The 11,336-nt window shown below is 42.0% G+C and overlaps 1 protein-coding gene across 1 annotated transcript; it reads right to left on the reverse strand.

The window, feature by feature from the left end:
• Positions 1–5,456: 5,456 nt before the first annotated feature.
• LOC131695816 (guanine nucleotide-binding protein-like 1) lies at positions 5,457–8,063 on the reverse strand. Its single transcript, XM_058984350.1, has 4 exons — positions 7,830–8,063; positions 7,113–7,465; positions 6,911–7,057; positions 5,457–6,856 (listed from the first exon to the last, which is right to left on the reverse strand). The coding sequence occupies exons 1-4, from the start codon at positions 7,906–7,908 to the stop codon at positions 5,666–5,668; spliced, it is 1,770 nt and encodes a 589-aa protein (XP_058840333.1). The 5' UTR covers positions 7,909–8,063; the 3' UTR covers positions 5,457–5,665.
• Positions 8,064–11,336: the final 3,273 nt, after the last annotated feature.

The raw sequence follows: 11,336 nt of genomic DNA on the forward strand, positions 1-11,336 counted from the left end.
TGAGGCGTCGTATAGTACATGATGAGATAATCGTTTAAATCTTTCTTCCAATTTCTTCCTAAAGTGTGACTTATCTGTAGTCTTTTTAAAAGTGAACGGTTCTGGCGTTCTACAAGTCCATTTTCCTGTGGCCAGTAAGGAGCAGAATGATTTAGGCTTACTCCATGTACTTTACAATATTCTTCAAATTCTCTTCCTATGTACTGCTTCGCATTGTCCAACGTTATTGTTCTGGGATATCCGAGTCTTGTGAATATTTTATTTAGTCTATCCACCGTTTCTCGAGATGTTATTTGTGTCATGATTTCTACCTCTTTGTACCTGCTGAAATAATCGATTATTACCAACAAATATTCTCCTGACGGAAGTGGACCCATAAAATCTATCGCCACGTCGACCCACGCTTTCAATGGCAATTCACGACGACTCATTGGAACCGGCTTGCTAGGCAGTCCGACCAGTTGGCATCCTTCACATTTAACTACAAATTCCTTCGCTTCTCGATCCATCAGTGGCCACCATGCGCGATCCCTCAACCTTCTGCATATATTCCCATGTAGTATCGTCAATAATATTTTTGCTGCTACCAGAATCAATCAATACTTGAACAAGCACACCGCCTATTTTCACCCATAAAAATTCATCGCCGTCTCCAATGTTATAGATGAAACTGGGTTGTTCTTCGTTGTGCTCAGTTACATCTATTGTCCTCACATTTTCGAATCTTCCTCTCTTTAATGGTGGAACGAAGCTTGTGTTTCCATGTTGTTTTCGTTTTAAAACAGAGCGACAAACCTTCGAAAAGTGACCAATTTTATTGCACTTCTCACACTTCCTTCCTCGAGCTGGGCACTGTTGATCATTGCCATAGTGATTTTTCTGTCCGCATCTGTAACATGTTCCAGTAAGGTGTTTCGTGTTTCCTTGAATTCGATTCACGTGGGTTGAGTCCGATATCATTGCTTTGGTAGCTGTCTCGTTCCCTGTGATCATAATTAGTTGAGCTTGATGTTTGATCGATTCAAACGAGTTTACCATCTTCGTGATTTTTGACAATGTTAGTTCTTCTTCTTGTAGCAGTTTTTCCTATAATTCCATCGGTGCGTAGAACACAATTTTATCAATGATCCTTAACTCGCGACTCTCGGCCTCGGTTTTTCCAAATTCGCATTTCTTGGCCTGTTCGGTGCACCGCATTAAAAATTTCGCTAATGGCTCACGTGTTCCATCTTGGGAAGTTAACGGCATTAATTTACAAAATTCGCTTCGCTCGAAAGAATCATGCTGCTTGGGAGAAAAATACTCGTTCAGCTTTTCGATCGCTATTTTATATGGATCGATTTCATTCTCTCGATCTTCAACCACGTCGGCACCATCTGAAGACTAAAACAGATCCTGTAGCTCCAACCCTCCTTTCGCTAATAGCATGTTCTTCAGTTTTATACTGTTCTTCTCGTCACTTGTAGCGGCCACAACATCGAAATTTCGCTTCCATTTTAACCATTCCTTGCGGATTTCCGTTTCTGGTAGATGGTTAAATTTAAATGAAGCTATGTTCCAACCTTCCATAATTTTTTCTGCAATTTTTTTTATTTATGCTTTAAAATAATTTTCGTTGCTATGGTATCTTTTTTAACCTATTTTCTGCTTTTAACAGCGGCTGTTGCCTAGTTTCTACCTAACGGTAGCGGCTTTACGCCTATTTCCTGTTTCGGAACAGCGGCTTTACGCCTATTTCCTGTTCCGGGACAGCGGCTATCGCCTTATTTCTGCTGATAACAGCGGTTATAACCTTCTTTCTGCGGTCGCAGCGGCTGTCGCCTTGCTTATGAGGTTTTTAATAAACGTCCTTCCGATCCGGAAGTGACTGTATTATCTTGTTAAGAAAAGTTTATATATTTAAACGTATCATTTTAAATTAGTTAATATCTACCCAATGGAAAGAAATAATCCTAGCCTCGTCGCCAGATGTGGTGCTTCGGATTTGAGTGAAAGGAAATACGTCCGTACACGTCAGTCATTACTTTATTTCTCTTTCTATATTCCCTATCCAGCCTACTCATTTCATTTCCCACACTATCACAGCCGGGGAAGCGAGCGACTCCTTGACAATTAGCTTCCGTTATCCGGCGACTCAACACCACAAAACACTGAGCACCCGAACCACGGGTCGGCACTTTTTGACTGGTTTCGTTTCCGTCGCACGCGCGCACTACACTCTCACAGTTACGGTGGCGGTAAACTATCTCGAAAATTATCGACGACGTCTTCACGTTGCCGTTGTGCGTTACTAACTACCTTTCACGATGGCCGCCTTTTTCACTCGACCAGAACAACCACCAAAAAACGCACCGCCGCATAGCTGTCAATGCTAAGGTACAGCATAGTCAGCAATCAGTTTTGCAACAAGAGGAGAGCGGGTACCTATCTAAACTCTATCTTTCTTATACACAAATGTTCAACAAAAATTACTACACCTATCTGCACAAACAAAACCGTCCACAAACGAGAAAATGAACAAAAATTTATAACTTTAGTGTGAAAGGTACAAAACAGCGGTGAGCATAATGTTATGTAAACAAATACACTCTACGGAGGGTATAGTCAAAAAAGGTATATTTCTACCCAGTGCTAAATTGTTACCCTAACGGGTTGGATCTCCTAGCCAGCCTCCTCGATAACTCTCCTTTTCATCAACGTTTGGATACCGAAGAAAATCGACGAACGAATTTTGATGTCAAGATAGATCCGTTTGGAAGTGAGGAAAGTGTAGTACTGCTTCCAACGCAAGCACAGCACGATGACCAGAACTTTCAAACCAGAAAACTCCAATCGACAAACAGAAGGAGATCAGCAAAACTACATAAAGCCTTTCCCTAGTGCCTGCCGGTGTTTTTGAACATTATAGTGGAGTTTGTACGACAGTGGTTGGCACCTTCCACAGTAGTGATGGGTATTTTGAAAAATAAGCTGATTCTTGAGGTAAAAAATCGAATTAAAAAAAAATCCCATCGACATCGCCCATTCCTATTCCACAGACCATTCCGATTATGCTAATCCTATTGCGGGTACAGCTGCGTTTAACATAATTTCAGATTTGACTGGAATCGGTGATCTTTCGTTTCGTCCCTTACGTTCGCCTGGCGAAGGAACATCGAAATGCCCATACCGAGATGGCAACATCGCTGCAACACTACCGTCGTAGCAACAAGCAACAAAATCTACACGAAGTCACCCCAGTACCGGTCGTTGTCGGCAGTTTTGGAATTAACCATTTAATAGTTTCGACAGCGGTTGGCACTGTGGGACAGGTCAGTCCTATATTACCCCATCGTAAATCAGGCAGTCTTGTGGCTTCTCTTGTTGCAGATGCCACCACTTCGAATCCCACGGTTTGGGCAAGAAGAGAAGAAAGTAGCCTCTCCACTTCATAATGATCAATATCAGAGCATCGATCTCTCCGTTGATATCAGCACACGCTACGTGCCAGCAGGACATCGCAGGTCACATTCGTCTTTATCATCGTCTTCGTAAACGGCTTTCGCCAGTCGAGATAGTAAATGCTTCCCATATAGCGAAACAGAAAGTGGACCATTCGGGGGCTGTGAGTCAACGTCAGCGAGCTTAAACAGCTCATCGCTGAATACGAACCGAGCCTAATAGTACTACAGGAAACCAAAGTGGACAATCGAGTGATCTCAACCGACTTCATCGGCGTACTTTCCGGAGTTGGAGAGGTCATTACCCGACCGTGACGAGCATTGTTTGCTAGAGTCGCTTAACTTGGGCAAGGCGTACGACACCACTTAGACATATGGCATCCTGCGAACATTAAGAAAGTGGCAAATACGCGGACACATGATAAACTTGGGTCTCGTATTGCTTGAGCTCTGTTCCATGACGCTATCGATCAGCGCGCATCGAGTAGCATTCAGTTGTTCATGGCTGAGGGTATTTGCAGGATATCCAACAGGAATGATGGTCATCGAGTATGACTAGGCCAATTCGTTGAAGGTTGGGCGCTGCTCAGTTTTAAGTGCCTGTCTAGGATCCTGCTCCTTGATCTTTTTCGGTTGGGGTTCCTTCCTGAACCCACTATTGTTTAGCGGTTTGGTGTCCGTGGAACGCTGTCGGGCTTAGCTTAGCTTCTCAGTAGCACCCCATAGCGTTTCTTCGTCGCTCCGACAAATTCTTCGTGTTCCTCTTGTTTTAAACTCGGAGCCCTCCGACCGCCGAACTGGTATGTGTTCTCCTTGGTAACTGTCCGATCCTCGCCTCTAGCTCGAGAGTTAAGAATGGACGAAGTGTAGGACACAACATCCTCAAACGAGCTTCTATTTAGCAGCTCTCCAAATTTGTTTTCCGCGAACCTCTTCTTCCACAAGCCTTGCCGCAATCACCTCCAAACTCATGTTTACAGTGTTCTGTGTTTTCCGATTTGTTCCCACGAATAGCTACGGACAGAAAGTCAAACCTGTCAGAGTCCCGCCTGCCAGGGTAAGGGCAAAAATACAGTTGGATACACCCTAGTGCCCCACAGGCTTCGCGCGTGTTTTGATTTTTGTTATCACTTCGAATCCCGATCCTAGTTTCAAATAGGGCTGGGGTTCGAAGTGCTGATGCCCCTCGGCATAACTGGTCGCGTCACACCTTGGTAAGGTTTTTAAGGCAGCCTCTCATTCCGCTGCTACAACAGAAGACTGATAGCACCCAGCCGATGCCGGTCTAATAACCAAGTGTCATCAATAGACTCGCGTGGAGGCACGTGATAGGAAACTTGTAAGTACTATATTTTCTCACCATTTGACGACACAACTGTTGTTAGTCGCTTTTTACGACATGGGCACAGAAACCCAGTGGGTCAATTCATTGCTGAAATACTGCGAGAGACTTCAGGTGCCGCCCAGTAAAGTTCAGCCGGAAATGAACTGGAATTCTGGCTGGTTCCAGTTCGTATTCCGGATCCAGTGACACAAACGATTTTTACTAGAATCGGTTGTGTCACTGGAGCCGGAATACAAACTGGAACCTGCCAGAATTCCGGTTCATTTCCGGCTGAGCTTAACTGGGCGTATACTACACGGCCACCTTTCAGGAGAACCAACTACGGTTGTCATAGCGCACTTACCGGACTTCAGCGGGTTTCCAATAGAGTTGCCTCAGCATTTCACTTCCACTTGTCACGAAATACGATTAAAGCTAATTTTTTTCCATCATTAAGTGTAACTAGGTTAAGTAACCATCATTGGGACCAAGGGGTCTGTTGATACAGATAAAAGATACAAATCGCGAGAAAAAAGGGCGCATTGCGGTTGTGAATTACTAGGACTAATACGAGTTTCCTATCCAGCTAAAATCGCGTATCCTACGAACAAGCATGTACATCTGTGGGTAAGCGTCGAAGGTGAGGTTCAGTTCATAACGTAAGGGTGTGATCCATTGATCCGTATAATGAATATCCTTAGAGTTGTAGCTTTTATTGCAAAGAGACATATAAATCGTGACATAACAATAAATATGTAACAAACATGTGCTATCTGACCAGTAATCGGTTGTTTTTTTCCTCTAGTTTATCTCGCCTCAACGGGTCAATAACGGTTGGAAAGCACATAGTTAAAACGTCAACTATCCTAAATCCTTGTGCCAACTGCTACCAGTCTGTAACTTATTCTGGACTGCCAAGCAAAGAGAAGGGATTCTGGCTGGAACCGACGGGTGACAGGGTTGAGTTACCTTCCTCGTCTTCTTCATTATCCGCATCGTTACTTGCAGCCTCTGCCAGATCTTCCGTATCCGTGTCCGACAGTAAGTCATCGTCTTCCTCTCTTTCTCGTTCGCTGCAGCTGGCCAGCGATTGAATTTCCTTGACCCAAGCGAGTTCCGCATCTGCTTGTAGACGGCTTTGAATCTGGTGGTATCCAATCGGTTTAAGGGATAGCGTAATTTTTCCATCCAGAGCCATTCGCAAAATACTATTTGCTGCACGGTATGTATCCGGTCGGGCAGTTTTTGCCGTAAGAAAACCTCGCTTGATCGCCCAAGCATCGCAGACATCGATAGCAGACCAACCGCCACTTGCATCGTTTTCCGGGTGTTTTAAAGCGAGAAGTGTTGGCAAGTCTAATCTTTCGGCTAGATATTTTACCGATGCATACGGTTCCCGCAATTGAGCAATCGGGTAGCTGCCTATAAGCACCTGCAATTTTCTTGGAACGGCTGAGGGAAAGACAAGTCCTGGGCAATCGCAGAGGCGGACAGTGTTTGTGAGGAATATGGTTTGAAAATGTTTCGTATGTCCCGGAGTTCTACTCACCGAAACGACCTTTTTACCCATTAGTGCATTGAGCAAGGAAGATTTTCCTACATTGGGAAATCCGACGCAACCAATTGTTAGTACGCCACCTTTGAATTTGACGAGCTCCTCGAAAGAGAAATCTTTTTCCTCTTCATGGGTTCTCTCGGACTCTACTGTTTCATCATCGTCATCAACGTCCATGGAAGAGGCGTTTCGTTCTTCCAAAATTTTCTGCTGCCACGAGTTAACGTCAACCTCATCGCCAACATATTCCCGGCAAATGTTGAAAATTTGTTGCGCTCCCTCAGCGGCCATGCGCATTCGTCCTTTACGACGACGTATCTTGAGTCCCTGTTTGTTCTCTTGCTTACCACGAAGATTATACGATGGATAAGAGGTAAATAGCGCAATCTTGATGTCTTTGTATTTCTCCTCGAAGTATCGTTTCCATGCTAAAACAACTTCCGGTTCCACAAGGTCTATTTTGTTTATTACTAGAATCATGCTTTTACCAATTTCGTCGGTTACGTAGTTGTACAGTGCAGGAGGAAACATAAGTGTCTGCAATGAAGTTTATAATTATAAACTTGTTTGTAAAGTAATATAAGGATCTACCGGAAAGCGAGCGTCGACGATAACCAACACTATATCGGATAGCTCTAGCACTCTCCACAATTGTCGCCATGTTTCCAGATTCAATTCACAAAAGCTTAACGATTTCATGTCATCATAGTGGGTTTTTTCCAAATAAGTTATATATTTCTGCAAGCATAGACCAATGGGTAAGTGTTATAAAAGCTTACTTGACACTACTTACGAAAAAGTATCGATTCTCGTTAGCATCCAGTTGTTCTTTGGACATCTCAAAACTCCATTGCGGTCGTTTTGGGAAATCGTAACCCACATAATAGTTATCGCCCAGCTCAAATGCTTCCGCCTGACAGGGATTGAGTGTTTTGAGTGCTTCTTCCTTAAGCTCTCGAAGCTCTTTGGCAGTTTCTCGATGAAACTGCAACACGTACCGGTTTGACTTACTCCGTGGGTCCTTGGTCGGCTGTAGATTGATCTTCTCTACAGTAGCACAGAACGACTTGGGAAAGTCACTGTCCTCGCTTATGTCACTCGACTCCTCATCACGCAATTTGCGAATAATGTTGTGAGATGTCCCCGCTGTAGGAAACAATAAGTAACTTGCATGAAAATTAAACATAGATCGATTGCGTAAAACGAGAGTTAAAAGACATCATTGAACCAAAAAACACCCACCACACTATTATTTAGTCGAAACAAAATCTGATTCAAATAAAATATTCTAAGCACAATAAGCAGCTTTGTGTACCAATCAATGATTTGTGCAATTTTATGCGAAAAAAAATACGTGTTAATGGTTTGTGAAACCAAATATTGTTGGTTTTCTTAAAATAATACCATTGGTTCTATCGCTCTTCATGAAAAAAGTGGGGATTAAATCCGCAAATTTTATCCTATTCGAAAATCTCTACCTAATTTACCAAATTTAACAAGTTTTACTTACATTTCGCCTGTTTCTTAGCTACCAGTTGTAGTTTCTTTTGCTTTCCACTGAAAGGGACCTTCCTACGTCCTTGCGGCATGTTTCCAATCAGTATGGGTATTGCAACAATACGATTTTACGTTTGATCTTGACGCTCCTTCTCGGTACACCGAACGGAATCTGATGGACGGACAAATTTGAAAAGCTAATACAAACTACGCAAAACAACAATGCGAACAGCTGTCGATGTACCAACGTCAGTCACGGTGCGTGTGAGGTGTTTACTGCAAAGTCGAATACATGGGTGGGCGAAATCTCTTCTGCACCCTCTATAGGAAAGTAGCACAACTGAGGATGAAATAAAAAGTGTTGTTAACGTTAATGGGAAACAATGAAAATATCTTTGCGTATCGATTTATTACTAACAAAATACGGCTAGTTAAATATCTTCAGCAATATCCCGAATAGAGTAACTAACTGCAATCCAATATGGAGGATATATGTATTATTTTAATCGTATTCATTATAAAGGCTGCATACTTAAGAAACGGGACATTTTCAAATGCGTGTATTACTAGGGGCAGATCCCCAGTTAAGCTCAGCCGGAAACGAATTGGAATTCTGGCTGGTTTCAGTTCGCATTCCGGCTCCAGTGACACAACCGATTCTAGTTAGAATCGGTTGTGTCACTGGAGCCGGAATGCGAACTGGAACCAGCCAGAATTCCAGTTTATTTCCGGCTGAACTTTAGTGGGGATCACTTTGAAAATCTCGACAAACATATGATTAGGGCTCAAAAATTAAAACTTCAATGCACGTTGAGGAGAAATTCTGGAGAAACCGTTGGTATCCAAGCACGGTACATAGCAGAACAGAGAACAGACGTCCATCTTCCGCAATTCCCTAACGTTTGTGTAAATTCCCTAACGTTTTTAGGGTAGTTTGGATATCTCCATCAGGTGCGCTACTGTCGTCGTGTTTTTAGTGGCTGAGCTCGACTGAATTGACAGCGGTTATGCCTCTACCCACCCAGTTAAATCATTCTGGAACCGGTTCGGAATTCTGAGTGGATTCAGTATGGATTTCAGCTCAAATGCATCAACGGATTGAGTCGGAATCGGTTGTTTCCATTGAGCTGGAATCCATTCAGGACTCCGAACCGGTTCCGGAATAGTTTTGACGGATAGTTGGGATATGTTGGTTTGGCGGCGCTAGTGTTTTATAGTATATTAATTCAAATGTTTACACAAGTTTTTTTTTAATATATTTGTTCAATAATGCATGTCTGTTCTCTGTGATAGCAGTCAACGAAAGTGAAAACTTTTCTCTTTTGTTTGCTGTCAACAACTCGACACAGATCTTTCATTAAGGCCTAAGTCGCAATGTGCTCAAATGGAGAAAAATCAGTTTCAATATTCGGCGATGCTTTTCTAAATGTAGTTTTTATTGTAGGTATAAATTACTTTATGGCCATGTTTTTCCTAAAGCATCTTTGGTTGAACCTTATGACAATATAACAAAGAATTTAATTCCTATGTGCTTTTAGTGGGTAGAAACTAAAAAAATGCTTACGCCCAATTTGCATTCCAGTCGTGATTTCGCCCTTCAGCAACCACCATTTGCGAGAGGGCTAAACCGTAAAATTAATTTTCAGAAGGGCGCGGTAAATGGGCTAAACTGACTCTGTCTTGCTGGGTAGGGCTGGGTAAATGGGCGAGCTTGACAGTATACTTTTTAATAGGGCTCAGCAAATGGGCGTATAGAAACCCAATGTAAATGAAAGGGCGCGTGCATCTTTTCTTCAAATTTCATGAAAATATCGAAATATTCGAATGTTTATGTGCAACAACTATCGAGTAGACATGATCATAGTAGATATTGCTTATCATCTATATAATAGAACAGCCGTTTCAAGAATCATTTTGTGAATAATAGCCGTACGCCCCGGTTCTGTCTAAAAATGTAAGTTTAGCCTTTATATTCCATATGAGAAGAAGGGCCTAAGTCGAAATCTCGAAGAAAATGCATGTTTCGCCATTTTGTTTTCTTTAATTATAAATCGAACTAAACACCATTTTAACTAATTTTCACCTCAATCTTGTAGTATTTTTGTCACATAATGTCATAATAGCGAAAACGCAGTTTGTTTACATTTGCGATTTAAGCCCTAATGAAAGATCTATGTCGAACTGTGCTGGACGATTAACGGTTCTTCCGCAATTAGACCCACCCCCCCAAAGTGAACTTTGACAGTTGACTTTTGAGACCTAATCATATGTTTATCGAGAAATGTACATCAAGATTGCATGGAATTTGACAAAAAATGTTTTTTAAAAACGGACCCTACACGCGCCAAAATATTGACAATAACACAATTATTGATCAATAAATTCTCGAGTACTTTTTCAAATGGACGTAAGTAACATTGAGAGCCTCTCTTTGTTTACTTTCTCTTTCATTTATTACGACGTCATTACAACACTTTGTACTAATTTTCCAGTACATATCGAAAGTCGACGGTTTTTACTACAATATTATGCAAAGAGTAGAGTATTAAATGTTGAAATGGCCGAGTAATGAACAGAAGAGAAAGACCTCAAAGAGAATCTCTCATTGTTACTTACGTCCATTTGAAAAAGTACTCGAGAATTGATGGTGTAAGTCTATTTTGAAAATATTGATTCTGTAGAATCTAAATGGGATTGAAGTTGTCTTGTCAATATATTTATTGATAATATTCTATTCACGTGTAGGGTCCGCTTATTTTGTTTTTGCTATTGGGGTGAGAACCTGACTCAGCTCGGGATCAAGCAAAAATGCCATTAATGTCCATTTTTGCATCAATTTTACACTCCCTAGTAAACAAGTCTGTCCAACAAACGCCTTGCGCCGATCCACTTCGTACTATGTTTTGTTGGATACAGAGCTAGTTTCTTACAGGGCTTTGACGTTTTACACGCAACGCAAAATACATTCTGAATTTCAATTGTTATGGCAAGAAAATGAATTCAATTTACAATATACATGATACAAAAGACCATGAAAATATCTGATTCAAATCAACCATCGTTATTTCCAAGAAATTCTCATATTTTTCTGATGATGCCGTTCGCTAGCCGGCTCACACTTTCTTCAGTGACATGGTTATACATCTACCCAGTCAAACCATTCCGGAACTGGTTTGGACTTTAGAGTGGATTCAGTATGAATTCCAGCTCAAATGCATCAACCGATTGAGTCGGAATCGGTTAGTTAGAATCGGTTGTGCCGCTGGTGCCGGATTACTAACTGGAATCAGCCAGAATTCCAGCTCATTTCCGGCCGAACTTTACAGGGCAGTCGGTGAAAAACAATGCAGTATATACAATTGTGGTTAAGATGGCACTTTGGTACTCGTACAAAATGAATCGTACATGAGCGGTGTGAGTGATCACAGAATAAATCGCTTTCGTTATACCGTTTGTTCCGCTTCCAATGAATTGTGTGTCGACCCGTTGTGCTTCCGTTTACCATTGGCCCAGGAGATTT

Source organism: Topomyia yanbarensis, unplaced genomic scaffold, assembly GCF_030247195.1.
Source record: "Topomyia yanbarensis strain Yona2022 unplaced genomic scaffold, ASM3024719v1 HiC_scaffold_57, whole genome shotgun sequence".
Classification (NCBI taxonomy): Eukaryota; Metazoa; Arthropoda; class Insecta; order Diptera; family Culicidae; genus Topomyia; species Topomyia yanbarensis.

Coding starts and splice junctions, on each gene's coding strand:
- LOC131695816 (XM_058984350.1), bottom strand. CDS start 7,908: ATGCCGCAAGGACGTAGGAAGGTCCCTTTCAGTGGAAAGCAAAAGAAA. Junction 7,058..7,112: donor ACGAGAATCGATACTTTTTC/GTAAGTAGTGTC, acceptor CTATGCTTGCAG/AAATATATAACTTATTTGGA. Junction 6,857..6,910: donor TCGTCGACGCTCGCTTTCCG/GTAGATCCTTAT, acceptor ACTTCATTGCAG/ACACTTATGTTTCCTCCTGC.